The sequence below is a fragment of the Colossoma macropomum genome, unplaced genomic scaffold (genome assembly GCF_904425465.1).
Source record: "Colossoma macropomum unplaced genomic scaffold, Colossoma_macropomum, whole genome shotgun sequence".
NCBI lineage: Eukaryota > Metazoa > Chordata > Actinopteri > Characiformes > Serrasalmidae > Colossoma > Colossoma macropomum.
In genome coordinates, this window is record NW_023494801.1 from 15,459,586 (window position 1) to 15,476,673 (window position 17,088).

The 17,088-nt window shown below is 42.3% G+C and overlaps 1 protein-coding gene across 1 annotated transcript in view; it reads left to right on the plus strand.

Moving 5' to 3' along the window:
* The first annotated feature begins 12,877 nt into the window (after positions 1 to 12,877).
* The window catches only part of sdk2a (sidekick cell adhesion molecule 2a), a 144,088-nt gene continuing 139,877 nt past the window's right edge, over positions 12,878 to 17,088 (plus strand). The window contains exon 1 of the mRNA XM_036590606.1: positions 12,878 to 13,303. Coding sequence (XP_036446499.1) covers positions 13,222 to 13,303 — 82 coding nt within the window. The 5' untranslated portion in view covers positions 12,878 to 13,221. The remainder of the gene's footprint in view (positions 13,304 to 17,088) is intronic.

The window sequence follows — 17,088 nt, forward strand, 5'->3', positions numbered from 1 at the left end:
CCATTCAGATAACTACTCAGACACTTGCAATCTCAAGTGACTATAAAAGCTACTTTTTCTGGGTTAACAAACCTGGACACTATTAAGTTTTCACCAACTGAAGAAAAATTAAGCCATTTAGTATGCCTTAATATGAAGTTCCTTATAATTATGACTTCATTTCTCATAATAATACATTAGTATCTCATAATTATGACTTAGCTAGGGAGCTTTAAGTCACGATTATGAGATAGTAACTCGATTGTGAGAAACCTTCGCACTATTATGACTTATTAATTTTTTTTTTTAAGCGACAGAAACAGGATATCAATGGACGTGATGGCTAAGAGGCTCAAGAAAATGAGGACTTTTGGCCTCCATCTGGTTACAACTCTGTAAGGACTCCATTCACAGACACTAGAGTCTGTTGCTTTGGACTGTACTGGACAGGCACTGCAAATAAGATTATTTCCTTCTGTGTCTTTTCGAACACTTCACTCTGCTGCATATCTGTCCAACAGATGCCACTTTTCAATTATATAGTAGCCCATCACGTAAGTGATTCCTGCCAGGTGGAGGAGAAAATTTGTTTTTTTTTCTCTCTTTCTCTGTTACTCTAAATATTGACTTAGTATCCTGAAGATAAGATTTTTTATTTCTCAATAGTTTGACATAATATGTCACAAATGTAACATGCTGTCTTACCCTGTCCTTGTCTTTCAGCCTGTGTCTTCTTGTTTCACTGTGCTTTTGTTAATATAGGCCATGTGCTTTTGTTGTTTTCTGGTCTTTGTCTCCTCCCGGTCCTGCCTTCTTGTCATCTGTCTCACCGGTCTGTAGTCTGTAGCCCCGGTCTCTTATAAGTCACAGGTGTTTCTGGTTTGTTCCATGTGTGTTTATACCCCTGGTTGTGTGCTTTGTGTTTGCTTAGTGTTTTGTTCTCTCATGCCCTGTTTTGTTTTTTTCTTGTTTGTTAACCAGTTTATGTCATGTCCCTTTGTCTTTTGTTTTCTTTCTGTCTAAGTGTTTTGTTGTATGGGTTCCTTATTTGTTTAGTCACTTTTGTAGATTGATTTCCTTCAACGTTTTCAATAAATCAAAGGACTCGCATGTGCATCCTGCCCCCAAACATTACATCCAAAATAACGACTAAAACATTTACATACTTTATTAAAATTTAAAAATGTACTTACTTTCTTGAAATTCACAAATGTAAAAAAAAATGATTTTTTGAGACAATAAGTCATTGTTTTAATATATTAAACCCAAATTTTGAGAAAATAAATCCTAATTCTGCCAGAGTAAGTCAAACATTTGAGAAAATGTTATTACTTTTACATAATAAGTCAAACTTTCTTCAACAGAAGTTGTTATTATGAGACAAAAGGCCAAAATTTTGACATTCTGCTGCCAGAAACAGGGCAGGAGAAAAAAATGTTGGTGGCCGTTTTGAAAATTTCCCCACAGAGTTCACCAAGTTCCTCAATGTTCACACATTTGCAGCTTTCTTAGGCTCTGGCATGTTCACAATTGTTAATTTTCTCAAGATCAGTAAGGATGTCCTGAACACCAACAGCTTGCCAGAAGAAGCTGTCTGTGGGAACAGCAAATTGGCACTTGTTGAGAGCAAAACCCCGATTTCTCTATTTTTGTAGAACTTTATGGAGCGTGTGGTCATGCTCTGTCCTGTCAGACCCATAACCCAAGATGAGCATGACTCAGAATCCTCTCCATGCTATAAGTCAGATGAAAAATCACCTTCTGAAAATGGACCAAGTTCCAAACGGAAGACTGTCTATTGGTGGGATAAACTGCACTTTGCCGTTTATTAAATTGCACAGTGTCCTACAAATTTCTGAAGAATTTTGTTTCTTTTGTTATGCCAAAGGCTTATCAACTGCTGGCAGAATCTCTCTGCACACACTAACATTGACTGTGGTGAGGCACACAAATCTGAATCTTTCCATTCGGTCCCACCACCCTCAGTACCCTCTGTAGTCTTCTCCATTCTGTGCAGTTACTCTTAACTGCACTCCTACAGGAACTGTGAGGTTATAGGGGCTGGAGTTTAATTTTATTCTCCTCTTGGAGCTTGCCTAGACCTGTGAGGGGTTCTGGACGGAGGGTCCTGGAATGGATCTCTGCATCTACTATGACTCAGAATATGACTCAGTGACTGAATAGCAGGTAAGCCTGTCACAACAAACATCTTATCTTCAATTTTTTCCATCTTTCATTCTCAGTGTTGCGTCAAATTGGCCTCTCACCTGTAGTGACTGCTTATTTGGGCCGCAGAACCTTCTCGAGGCAGGCTGGTGCATGCCATCTTTCTGCTCCTGGTATATTGTCTCTAGTAGTCTATTGTGGTCACTTCAGCACCAGTGTCAATTTTGAAATGCATTGGGATTGCAATGTTCCAGTCTATGCATTTTAGATTGAGCCCAAAAATGCAAGCCGTCTGTTTTACTCTGCAATATTGTTTCACCTTTACCTACAAATTTGCATACAGACACGCATTAGCTTTTCTGGGGCAACTCGTTCCACAGATGTTTTGGAAAATGTTCTGCACATTTCATAGCCGTTTGTTGGGATTGTCTGAATCTTTCCACTGCAATGTTTTCACAGTGGCACTCTTTTGAAGCCTTGTTGTATGACGATATCCACAGAAGCCTGACTAGATGATACCACTGAATTCATAACGAGCTGCTGTTTCTTGATGTCTCTGTGTTGTCTTACTTGTGTAATTGCAGTACAGCTGGATCTTGGGTTTTCTCTCTAATGCTGACTACGACTATCTCGAATCATTTCGTCATGCAGTGCAGCAAATTGAAATGTTCTGCTAGCCTGTGCACATCAGTAATGAAAGTCGCTACCCTTTCGCCTAGTTCTTGGCAGCATTTGTTAAACTTTGCCCATTTATAAATAACGTTAGTGAGTGCTTACAAAGTGCTTGTCGAATGCATTTCTCCCTGCCTTCTTTTTTGATCTTTTAGGGCCAGAGAACAGAGGATATCGTCAGCCTTATCCCTCATAAAACAGGAGAGCATATTCAAGAGATATTCCCTGTCCTTCTCACCGTCCTTCTACCCACAAACAATTCAGAATCTTTTGAATTTTCACTCTGGCTATGAGTGTGTTTCAGAAAAATATGAAAGTCTAAACCATTTCTTTAAAAAATACCCCTGTAAGTGAAAGCAATCACTTTAAAATAAAGTTAGGCATGAACCATGTCTCAAAATGCACCACTATTTTTTTGCTATGTCAATGAAAAAAATGAAAATGCCGAAGTTTCAGCCAAGCTGGCCTTCATCCAGTGGAAAAAAATCAAAAGCAATATCAGACGATCTCAATAAGCCCATATAAAGCCATGATGGTTTAAATCATTTGAATGATCAGAGAGGGAACTGGGAAGTTACAATTAAAGTCAGCCTAAAATCAAAATTGATCATTTTAACTTTGTTAGTTTGTGCCTGGTCAACTTAAAGTTGCACTATGTAAGATTTTTTGTTAAAACTGAAAGAAGTAGTGTCAGTTCGTCAGGAGAAAAAAGAACATGCTAAGATATGGTGTCCATGCACTGCAACAAGTCACTCTGTAAAGCCTGAAATAGATACTTAAAAAGTCAGTGGTGCCAGGTTGGGTTTTGTAGGAGTTTTTCAGAATATGTCATACGTCTTTATGTATGAACATCATGCACAGGCTCAAAAGGGGGGTCAGGTTCGATGTTTAAATGCAAAATCAACATTAGGCTGATTAAGATATGATGACAATAGTAGAAAATTCATTTACTTCCTCAGAAGACAAGTTCTTCACAATGTCTTGGCTGAGTTCTCTTTGAATACTCAGTGTGTTTACATCATCAGACTCATCCACTTGTGCTTCAGTCCGGAGCAGAACCAGCGTTACTAAATGCTCTTCTACACGTTGTGTGCAATTACACATCCCCAAATCCCCAAGTGTTACATAGTGCAGCTTTAAGCATGATTTAACATGCCATAACATTTTAAAAGACAAAATGGTTGTTTTCTGTTATCTTTGATAGAAATGTATGAACCTTTGCCTGCCTCAAAAATGTCTTCTGAGTTTTGATTAAACAATGTACCAGCAGGCTGGGAAAAATAATAATAACCAATAATATCATATTTCACCTCTTACTCTGACTACCCCACCTGTCATCGATGTAAACACTCAACTAGCTCAAAGACCCTCTCTAATACAGTCTGCCCATTAATACCAGCCCTTGACCACTTGGAATCCCCAGCATCATCCTAAGGACCAATGCATGTCTTTATTAGATTAGTGAAGGGGGTTAGATGAGCCCTTGGAGGGGTGAGGGATCGAGTGAACACAGTTCAGCAGCAAAATTTGCATAGAAATCGCTGGGATATGACGTGTTTCCCAGTTCAAATCCAAAAATAATTGTGGACATAGCAATTTTAAGCCATAGCAGAAAAGTACTTTAAAATGCTTAACATTTCAAACCACAGCATTTGATTTGCTGGGTGTTAGGATACAAAAAAGTCCACCTTTTGTTTGGTATAGTGTAGTGGGTAAGACCTCTGCTCTCAACATTGCAGACTGGTGTTCGATCCCACACCTGGCCAAGCACCCTATGCTTTACCATTAAGTCCTTGGGTAAGACTCCTAACACTACTATTGCCTACCCCTGTAAAATTGGTTAAATTTTAAGTCACTAAAAGCGTCTGCCAAATTCTGTAAATATGTCACAGTACTAAAGCACTAAAAATATGTCATGATTTCCAATTTATGGTGACTGGAAGAGTTCAGTCCCAAAAGGCACCCTAAAGATGGGCCTACACTACATGATTTTTACGCTGATTTTAACCCCGATTTGCCCTTTCTAACAGATTTTTACAACTTGAAGCAGTTTTATAGACCAGGAGCTTGGTCGAAAGCAATTAACGGTGTGAATGATCTGTTAGTGTGGAAGGGGAAATGAGTCAGAGATTTGAGTTCTGAGTCAATATTTGAGCTCTGGAGTTTTCAGCTGTCTTATAATATTTTCAGAAGTTTGATTTTTTTTTGATTTCTCATTTTGATGCGGTGTCAGCAGTGGCCTCTTACCCACAATTCCCTGAGATACATTTACATTTATGGCATTCAGCAGATGCTCTTATCCAGAGCAACTGATAAAATTGTGTTGTTGTCCAGTGTATCCTTGCTAGTGCAAATATGTAGGAGTTTAAATTATCCTTGAGCCAAAACACTGCCAGAAACAAGCCAATGCTGATACTAGAATGAAAGATAGACAATACAAAAATAAGATGGTGCGTAAGTGCAATACAAGACGTTTCCATAAGTGGTAGATTGGAGTTCATTCAAAGCTTCACAGAGAGATGGGTCTTAAGACCTGTGTTTGAAGATGGCAAGGGATTCCGCTGTTTGGACAGCCAATGGAAGTATGTAGCGCCACTTGGGTACCAGTACAGAGAAGAGTGTTGATGCTTGTCTTTCATGTGTCTTGAAGTATGGTGGTTCAAGCTGAACCATTAGCTTGAAGGGTGAGTTCGGACCATTGCCATGGGGTAGGGAGGGTCTGGTACGTTTTGGGCTTCGTAGGCAAGCATTAGTGTTTTTAATCTGATGCGGGCAGATACAGGAAGCCAGTGAAGGGAACACAACAGTGGAGTCACATGACCTAACTTAGGAAAATTAAAGAGCAGCTGCGATGCTGCATTCTGGATCAGGTGATCACCCGATCTTCCAGGTGTTGTAGATAAAGATGGTCACCAGCCAACTGGACATTGCAGATACAGGTGGTCACCAAACTTTGCTCCTGGACATCTGCTTTCCTGCAGAGTTTAGTTCCAATGTGCATCTAACAAGCTGCCCCCCCAACACTACCTCACACGAATGCATCTAATACAAACAATCAAGGACTACTGAAGAAGTTAATTAGTTGTAGAAGATGTGGCAAAACAACATTTCAAAGCAAAATGATGAGGTGGTTTGAGTTCATACAGTGTGGTGTGCGCCACTCACTGAACAGAACTCCTAATCACCACATCCTATATTTTTGACAGTCAGCAATGTAACTTAATAAGAGCTGTAAGAGGGAGAAAAGGTAAACTGAAATGTATGCACACTGCCTGCGCAGTGCACTGCAGAGACAGGCAAATAATGCCTTTACAATGTTTATCATGTATGGACACAGACATTAAGCCACTGTCTTTACAATTTTAAGTCAGCTGCCAGTTTGTAGTAAACTGTTTCTCAAGCTCTTTCTGTAACATCCTCATTTCTCACCACCTGTTCATCCTCAGTTTGTTTTTGCTATGCATAAAAGCACGAATAGGCCTGGTCCAGTTTAGCTTGTGATTTATCATGTGATAACAATTAGATCTGGGATTTTAAGTGCTTTTCTCCTAGCCAAAACTCATTCTCTCAGCCATTTAATCTGGTGTGTGTGCCCTCAAGACAAAACACAATAAATTTATTTTAAAAGCATTTTAAAGCACACATTTGGGACAGTCTCTGGGATATGCATATACCTCAGCTGGTGAAATTATGTTATTGATTTTCTTGCTGATCTCCAGTGGCTCAGTTCACATTAAAATCATAATGTAGCTCATCCACAAGGTAATTTGATAAGTGAATGCATTTTAACTCACATGTGAATATCTTCAGTTCAGAAGCGGAATAGGCTGCTGCTGAGGGCCTGTCCCAAAAGATGCTCTAAGGCCAGCAGTATACCATGTGACAACATGTGGATGTGTTGTCAGGGGTAGTCAGGGGGAGTTCTCAGAATATAGGATGTGGTGATTCTGTTCAGTGCTTTGAAGTGTTGTTTTGCTTGTATATTGCCAGTGTAAGCACTCCAGACCTCTTAAAAATGTCCACACTTTGGTGAGGTCAACAACGAGGGCAAGGGTGCTAGGTTTAAAAATGTTTGGAACAGGCTTGTGCTTCACACACTTAATTTTTTTTTCTCCTTTTATTTCTGGTCAAATTGGTCTGAGCCCAGTGGTCACTGACCCTGGCCTAATCTATCTTTGACTGGAGTTTAGTACCAACCAATGTGGCACATCTTCCACAACTAATTAACTTCTTCAGTAGTCCTTGATTGTTTGAATTAGATGCATTCGTGTGAGGTAGTGTTGGGGGGGCAGCTTGTTAGATGCACATTGGAGCTAAACTCTGCAGGACAGCAGATGTCCAGGAGCAAAGATTGGTGAGCTCCTGTATCTGCAATGTCCAGTTGGCTGGTGACCATCTTTATCTACAACACCTGGAGGATCGGGTGATCACCTGATCCAGAATGCCGCATCACAGCTGGTCTTCAATCTTCCTAAGTTCACTCATGTCACTCCACCGCTGCGTTCCCTTCCTGTATCTGCCCGCATCAGATTAAAAACACTAATGCTTGCCTACGAAGCCAAAAGTGTACCAGACCTTCCCTACCCTACCCAAACGCAATGGTCCAAGCTCACCTTTCAAGCTCATGGCTCAGCTTGAACTGCCATACTTCGAGACACATGAAAGACAAGCATCAACACTCTTCTCTGTACTGGTACCCAAGTGGCGCTACATACTTCCATTGGCTGTCCAAACAGCGGAATCCCTTGCCATCTTCAAACACAGACTTAAGACCCATCTCTCTGTGAAGCTTTGAATGAACTCCAATCTAGCACTTGAAAATTTCTTGTATTGCACTTACGCACCAGCTTATTTTGTATTGTCTATCTTTCATTCTAGTATCAGCATTGGCTTGTTTCTGGCAGTGTTTTGGCTCAAAGGTAGTTTAAGCTCCAACATATTTGCACTAGCAAGGATACACTGGATAACAACACAATTTTATCAGTTGCTCTGGATAAGAGCATCTACTGAATGCCATAAACGTAAATGTATCTCAGGGAATTGTGGGTTAGAGGCCACTGCTGACACCGCATCAAAATGAGAAATGTGACACCCTACATCTTCGAGGTCCCCACAGGCATGCGCAAACAAACACCATGACCACAAAACATAATGACAACTTAGCAAATAAGGGAAATTGAATCCTAAGTAAGGTTGGATATTTGAGGTAACCCAGATACCAATATAGAGCAGTTACATATTCATAGCCCCTTTGGCTATAACACACAACAGTTTAAAGCTAGTCCATCTTTGTATGCCGCCTGGTCAGTTTACACTACGATTGCTGAAAATGAATTGAAGGAAAAACCTCTCTTTTCAGTATTTGTTTAAACTAATGTGGAGTGTTATTGCAGGGTTTTTCTGACACTGAGTGCTTTTATTCTTGAGGCGAGCTAATGAAGGCATCAGGCTAGTCTTAAGGCAAACATGAAGGAGGATGCACACTACACCCCCTCCTTTTTGCCTATAATTTACTTTTTTCTCTGGAGCGGTTTTATATTCTTCATTAAATGAACATGTCTTCTTTTTTTTAATGCCTAAACAAACCTCCCAAGCCATTCCATTACACTACAAAGCCATTCCATTTTGCTCGCTTGAATCTAATGAAAAGCAGAAAATGTGAATTGGTTTCCTCAGGACAAAATGATAGTGTTCCAGCTTGACAGGGAGAGGATTGAGATGGAGTTGACAAAAAAACTAGCATGTGCTCTGTCTAGCCATTCATATTATCGGGGTTGATTTGTATTCATTTGAGTTCTTTAGCTAATAAAACATAAGGTGGAGAGGATCTGTGGGATGATTGTCATTTCTGAATCGGTGCACGTTATGGAATGAAGAGCTGTCACGTGGCGAAGCCCTTTGGGTGTGATATCTCTGCAATGGACTGAGCACCATGTGAAACAAGGAACCCTCCCTTATATAGACTACCGATAAAATGTGACACTCGAGTCTGCTCCAGTAATAAGTGAACCCAATTGAATCAGCACAAAATGTCACACAATAGCAGGAAAAGCAGGAACCGCTGCTAGGGCCAACCCATCTGTTGCGTTATAGGAAAAAAAAAACAACAACCTGTCAGAAGCAGGGCTTTCGCAACAACAAATAATGAGTACTGCCAACATACAACCCGGTTCAACATTATACAGTGTATAAGCCTACATTATAATGAGACGTCCCAAGATCCCCACAGCTGTAAACAACGATCCCATTGAGAGAGCATTGAGTTTAAGCCAGTCATTAGGTTTCTCTGCAATGTCCCCCCATGGCTCAACACAGTGTGCACCTTCGTCTATGGTCGTTAGGTACTGCTCCCCGCTGCCCATACTGGTCAAAGTGCTGTAAATTCGACATGATTTTCTTTGTTCATTAACAGTGTTTTAGCTGAGAAATTTCATCTGCTGTCATGTCTGGGAAATTGCCTCCTGTAGTTATGAAGCTAATATAGGCTTCTGACACTCAAATATAAAAAACATGTTAGTTTTTCCAACGTGTCTCAATGAATAACTAAGGATTAACTAAGGCTATTAAACTGGCAAATTACTTCCCTTGACAGAATGAATATGACTGTAAATGCAGGGATTGTCACTGCAGTTGTATTTGGAGTGAAATGTTACTTAAAGTAAAACACAATTTTATGCTTATGCCAAAAGAAGCGGATATTTGATGGTTGGTGTTCACTTCTGTAGTTTTGCACTGGAGCTGCAAGGCTAATGAAGCTAGCAAGTAATGAACACTAACAGCAGATATGTCAATTTCACATTGGCTCTTTTATTATCAATTTTTTTCTATTTTTATGCCATGTATCTTTTATTCTCTTTTTATTATATTTCACCATAGTTATGTCTTATTTTGTTCTGGATATTTGTTAATAATCTGTGTACTTGTCTGATCTCTGATGTAACTTTCAATTTTGTTGAATTTGTTCATTTTTCAGCATCAGGAAAAGCAGAATACATACATTTAACAGAACATTACACAGAAGCCTCAATGACTGTATATATTACCAATTTATCAGCACTTAGTGTGTCTTTATTACAGCTTCCATTCTTTGCAGGAGTCTTGCTTTCAGTTTTTCAAAGAAATCTGCAGGGATTTTTTCAATCTTAGGGCTTGATTTTCTCCTCTCTCTCAAAGATGAAAGCTTTAAGTACTGTTTATCTGATGGGGATAGTTTTGATGGTCTACCAGGTTGCGAATTGTTGTTAGTAATCCTATTTTTCTGATTGATTTTTGGAACTCCAATTTTGGAAACTCTATTCAATTATTTTCCTTTGATATAAAAAAGGCCTGTTGTCTGTTGCACTATACTGTGCATGTGTGCACTGACCAAGACAAATTGCTCGTACATGTAACATACTTGGCAGAATAAAGTGATTCTGATTTTAATCACTTAACATTGCGCAATGTGCAAGCTTATCACACCTGTCTCACACTCTTAAAACAAAGCTTCCTCAGTGTTTCTTGGCTTGGATGTACGAGGTACAAGGAAAACCCTTTAATTGATATAGAATCATTACATCATGTGGGTTCTTTAAACTTTAAAAAAGTTCTTCACACTCAGACATCTAATAGTTTAAAGAACTATCCAAAGTGGTTTGTCTATGGCAGGGGCACCGTTCTTACCACAAAGGGCTGCAGATTTTTCTTGCTACCAAGCAGAGGCACAGCCCATGAAACCAAGTTGTCTGTTACCCATTTTGGCACATTTATTTGGAGCTACATTAGCCTCAAAGCCTCAGTACAAAACTAAAGAGGCACCAGACATGCCTTGACTGATCAACTACATTTGGGGTAAGGGGAAAATTGTCTAAACTTGATTTTTGGCCAAACCTTCACTTTAATAGTATTCTACTGTCAACTTTGCTGGCAGGAGCACCATATTTTTACAGGGTTGTTTTTCCAGTGTATATGACTGCCTCTGCACAGCAGAAGCAGGTGACGCAAAGACAGATGCGGTTTGCCCCCACAGTTTGCCCCCGCATGTGATTAGGCCCAACCCGAGCAGACAGGTGGGCCATTCAGCGCTCACACACCACCAGCTCGTTAAGAGAGAGACAGTCTCCTTCCTTGAGGGGAAAAAGCAGGGCAGTGACATGACACTGTGGGTTAGAACCTGTGAGTCTGCCTCCAACAGGTCTCATCTACCTCCAAATCACGCCCTGACTGTTTTACCTGGAGGATCAAGGGCCCTGTCAGAGCTACCGTGGGCCCTTTTTTCTACAGTAGCGCTTTCATTGGTTCTGTCTTCCTCCCACACGCGAGCAGATGTTAGTGTCAGCAGGGGGGAATGTGTAGGGGGGTGGAACAAATAGTTTGCTTTACGGTGATCCTGCTTACTCAACGTGACAAAGACGTTGGTGGATGTCCTCAATGTCAAAGCCTACACTGAGCTCCTCTTCAGCTCTTCAGCTAGAATTACAGATGCATAATCTGAGGATGCTGCGCACATGATTGACGCCTGTGATGATGGCGATGATGATGATGATAACAGGAGCTCTCCTCATCATCATCACAATAACACTACACTTGTAAAGTCAACCTGATATTAAAATTGACCTTGTTAGCATGTTCCTGATCCAATTAAGCATCATCATCTCATACTGTTTAAAAGGGTCACTCCTTGTTTTTTCCATCTTTTATGAAATGCAGGGATTTTTGAGTGCCTCAAAAACATTTTCTGAGTTTACAACACTGTGCACCAGTGGGTAGAGAAAAATAATATTGGTCAATAATGCCATGTTTCACCTGCTTCTTCCACCACCCCTACCTATCATCGAGCGACCCCTCAGCTAGCTCAGAGACCCTCCTTAATACTGTGTTTCACATGGAAAAACATCACGGCACAGAAGGAAAATGATAAGACCTCTGATCCCCATGTTTAAAAATAAAGGTGTCAATAGGGGTTCTTTGGAGCGACACCATAGAAGAACAATTTTCAGCTTCAAGAGCCTCACAGTGGTTTCACAGTCGTTTCACAAGACGGTCCATATTTTTTGCTTCACCCCTATGTGCTGTAAGTTGGAGGTGCAAAAATGTGGACTATCTGAGGGAGGACCAGAATGGCAACCACTGTTCTAATGGATGGTTCTTTAAAGAATCATTATTGTAAATGAAATGTGTGAAGAACGTATTAAAGTTTGAAGAGCCTCCACACAATGTAAAGGTTCAACAACAAATAAAGAGCCAAGAACCTGTAATAGTGCAACCCATACAACTACGCATGAGGATAATGATGCACGCTGTTTTGTTTCATCTCCTTGGATTTTCTCTCTCTCTCTCTCTCTCTCTCTCTCTCTCTCTCTCTCGTGTTCTGCGTTCTGAATGTGACCTGCTCCGTGGTTGCAGGTATGTGAGTCATGCTTGTGCCCCGGTAATGAGCGCCAGTCTCTGGATCTGCTCGGAATTCAAAACCACATTTGCGCCCTCAGGATCAAAGCCTGCGGTCTCAGACAGGCAGCCGGCTTATACTGCCACGGGAAGAATTCAAATCTCTCCGCCCCTCCACTGGCAAATCTGCCTAGCCGCGTTTTAATGTCGTGCCTCTCTCTCTTTTAGGGGGTGTAGCACGAGACGGCTTAGAAGCTAGTCGAGCACTCCAAGCGGAGTCCAATTCGACTCAGTTCAAGTCGGCTGATTTCACTGTAAGACTTTTGACGATGCTTACATCTTCTGATAGCCCTCAAACAGGTTCGTCAGATGGGACAAAAAAGAACATTTGTAGACTTCAAACACAGACAAAACAGAGCTGAAAATTGTCACGACTGTTCAAGATGAGCGTCGCGAGCTTCTGCCGCTCGCCGCACGGGGGCGACCTCCTACAGCGCAGCTGTACAGCGCGCGCTCTGCCCGGTGTGTGGTAAATAGTGGGGGAATCCGTTGCAGGAGCCGGAGGCAGCGTTTATCCGCCCTGACTTTCTCTCAGTTTCACTGTCATTTCGGCTCTTTAGGATCTCCTTCAGGGCGATGGGCTCGCTCGCGCAGCGTTCGGGTACTACCTCGCATGCGCGCCGCCGCGGGAGGCGTAGCTCCGGCAGCAGCCCGCTTTAATTGACTTCAGGAAAGTGCAGCGCGCGCAGCGCTCCCCGCCAAACGGCTCAACTTTAGCGGACGACGCGCACGCTCCAGAAAAGAGAAGAAATCCAACGACAAAGCTGAGGAAACGTCGTGCCATGGGCGTCCCGCTCACGCGCACTTTGGGTTAGTTTGGGTCAGTAAACTTGGCTCGGTTCATCTAGGCGCGCGGACGCGCTCCTTCCTCGGGGTCTAACGGACCTGTGAGAGCGCGACGCGCCTCCGTTTCGGAACCCCGGGAAACCGGTCACTGCTCTCCGGCGCGCGCACGTCCATTGCCAGCCGCCGCGGACCATGCAGGGGGTTACGTTCACACGGACGTGGGAAGCCTTATGGACGCTGCTGATCGCCGTTATATGCGGCGCGCGCGCTCAAGGTAAGCTGCCCGAGAGCTGGAGGCGAGTGTGTGAGTGCCTGGCCGGGGGGCTCGCGCTCTCTCCGAGGCACACACACACACACCGCACCGGGCTCGTGCCTGTGTCTTTGTCGAATGTGGCGTGTTGTAATTAGACTGTTTTAGTAGCGACTTGGAGTGGAAAGTCTAGTTGTAGAGTAACATCCCAGGAAAACTAAGATGTATCATCATCATCATCATCGTCGTCGTCGCCGCCTTCTAGTCGTAGTTGCTGCTCCACTCCTACGCAGTGGGTCAAGTTCAAAGAGATGTGGCTGCCTAAAGCGCCCTCAGTTTCTTTCTGACGAAATAGATCTCTGCTAATTTCTTGGCGAGAGTAAAGCAATGGGACTCAAATAAATAAATAAATAAATGAATAAATGAATAAATAGATGGGTCCTCAAGCTGTCTGAATCATGTGTGCTACATTCTCAGGGAGCTGTGTGCTGGCTGTGTGGACTGATATGAAATGCACAAATGTGTTGAAGTACCTAAAACAAATGTGTATGAAGTTCTTTCTCATCAGTTGTCTCTTTATGCCTTGTTGCTTTCGTTCATTTCCAAGAGAGAACCACTGGTTGACTTTAAAGGGTTAATCTGCTGCCTTCTTTTTTTTGTCAGAAATTGCAGCCGTGGTCGTTTTTTCAGTGTGCCAAAGCTCTTTCTTTACAGTTCGGTCCAGAGGACATTTGACCTTTTGCCAACGTGTAGCGCGTTGTCCACCGGGTGCTTTTCCCATCCATTAGTTGCAGTAAAAAAATCACCCAGCTGTCCGGAGGCAGATGGTTGATATACAGTCCAGCGAACCGTCCCATTCTACCGACAGGCCTCAACGTACTGGCCACAGTGATTCATTTACCGTGAAGTGGCTTGGCTCTGGCGTTGTGCGTTTGATAACCGCGGTGCCCTGAGCGGTGAGGTGCTAAAAGCAGCATAATCCTCCAGCTTGTTTGGCTTTGAACAGGCCACGCTAGGATCGAAAGTGCCCCCAACCTTATCCAAGAAGCACTCAGGCATCTCTTATTATGCACAGCGCAATGGTGCGACCACTTATTAGCATCTCGCTCCGGAGTGAAGACAAGCGCGGGCTGGACAGGCCTGTAGTACTTCCTCACATGGTTCACTTTTCCCTTATTGATTTGCATTTCCACTCTTTAGTTTGCTTTCAGAGTCCTTAAGTGGCTTCAAGAGAAAGTAGCTACTGGGTGAAGCTATGATTCTACGAAAGATTTTTCCCTTACTCCAAATATAGTCAATTAGAAAGATGTGTTTGGTGTCCAAAGTTTGCTTCTTTAGTTTTGCACTGGAGCTATAAGGCTAATGTGATTAACATGCAACCAGAGCCTATATCCCATAAATTAACATCAAATCAAACCAAGTCTCAGTTACACTTAATGTGTTTTCTGACACTGTATGACATACTGTTATCTATAAACATAGACAATGGTATGTCTTTAGTAGAAATAGTGCTGTATAGTACCAAATATAGGCTGTTTGATTTGTAAAAACCCCTTTTTGGTGCTGTCTAGAACCATTTTTTAAAGATTCTCTAAAGGACCATGTGTTTCTCCCTCATGGGGAACAAGCATTTAACAATGTAAAGAACCATTCACGTAGCTCATGAATGGTTGTGATTTTACAGATCACAGTTGCCTTTACTACTGAAACTCTTGAACCGCTGGTCACCCTGGTCTCTTATTTCTTTCCCTGAGGTCCACTTATAACATTTATGTACCAAATAGGATTGTCATTCTTTTTTATATGATCATTTTCCAGCTGTTCTTTACCCCTCAGAATTAAATAGGCTGTTTTTTTGTTACTCTGCCTATAAGAATATATAGGATAGATGTATAGGAGCTCTGTTCTGATTGGCTGCCTTGTATTGTGCCTCATTCAGAAAGCAGTCAAGGCTGAAACATTTGTAACTTTAGCTAAACTGCTGTATAAGCTGAATAGGCAGATATATATAAGTATATTGTTTTTTTGTGACATTGCTAAAAGGTTTCAAAACAGACTGTTTTTGAAGGTTAGTTTCCACATATGGATTATGTGAAATGGGCGTTCAATGATGATTTTGAGACGCTAACAGTGTTTACATACTATATTATATCATCTCTGCTCAACTATTCAGTTTTCCTTGATATGGGCCCATTAAAGATGACAGTATGTCAGTGTCAGTACAGTGTCAGAAACCACATAAGCAAGTCTGTTTGAGATCACTTAACATTTCAACCCAGTCACAGGCAAATGTGTTATGATATTGGCCTGCTAATTCGAGGATATAAGCATCTATTTCTTATTAGCTATATTAGCCACATAGCTGTAGCTCAAAACCGAAGAACAAAAGAACCAAAGGTCTTTTTTAACATTTGGGGTGAGAGTAAAACTGTAAATAGAATTTTTATTGAAGAAAATTACTTTAAAAAAGTCAACGAGCGGAAGGCGGAAGCACTTTTACCGCTGCCTTGCGCTGATAAGCAATTAGTGGGCTCCATGTGAGGCCACTGGTTGATGTTGCACTGCAGGGGCAACTTGTGTCTCCTCTCAGATGAGGGAGTGCAGCAGGAGCAGAGTCAGGAGCCTGGCTGGATCCTTCACTGTGGGTGGCATCACAGCCAACTTGGGCTCAAGAGCCTCAAAAACTCAATCTCTCTCTTTCTCTTGCTACCTATCACACTCCCCCTCATGAGGCTGCAGTGTTTTTTCTGGGCCTGCTCGTTAATGAGCGTCCGTACCTCCACCGCACCGTGGTAGGTAGAGCGGGCTCAGTCATCCATTCAGAGCGCTTCAGAGCCTAGAGTGTTCCGCAAATTAGGGGCGCGCAAAAGCCGTGGAGGTCCCTGGAGAAGTTGAGGTGTCTTGTGTTCATGTTTTTCTTTCTTCCACCCCCCCCTTCTACCTTGAGACGAGTGTGCCTCTCCTGCTGTGTTTAACAGTTTGCCACGTTTTAATTCACGCAGGGATACCTGACAACAGTCCACACACAGGAAGCCGCTCTAACAGCATTGCATGCGTGCCAACCTATTTTATATTCACTTAGACAGCTCTCTGGAAGCAGAGAAGAAAAAAAAATGCTCCAATGTGATGCTGTTCGCCTCCTGAGAGAGGAATCAGCAAGATGATTCATGTGTTTGCAAAGATCTCTAAGAAAATCTTCAGAGCTTCTTGGTCTAATATGCCCTGGCGCATGCGAGCGTGCGCGTGAGCATGCAGCCGTTTGTCTCATCTCGGTAGAGGCATTGATGTTCTGCCAGTCCGAGGGGGAATTTTCTAGCAGTACATTTATTGTGTCGTTTGACAGCTGTCTGCCATTTTCCAATCTTTAAATCTTGTGATTATATTTGATAATCCATCGTGCTTAAAACAAGGAATTCATTTGAAATACTTAAATCCTTATGTGATTAAAACGGTCTGCTCTGCAGCACAGTCAAGATGCTGCACGCACAAACACGCTGCGTACACATGCACAAACAAACACACACAGAAGCACATATGTCAAGACATCACCGTACATTCATTCATGCATGTGGACGCAGTGCAGCCATGTGATGCCTGATGCTCTAAAAAGTCAGAAAGGATCAAAAGTGCAGTCAGAGTTTAGATACCCCCCTATCCAGCTGTTCCCTCGTCCCGGTGCAGCCATGAAAGCCCCCCACCCAGATGAGCGAAACCTTCAGATTTTGATGTCCCAGATGGGTTGTAATGAGCGGGGAGGGCCTCGGCACTCTCGTTGCCACGCCGTAATTATGCACGCACACACTTGCTCT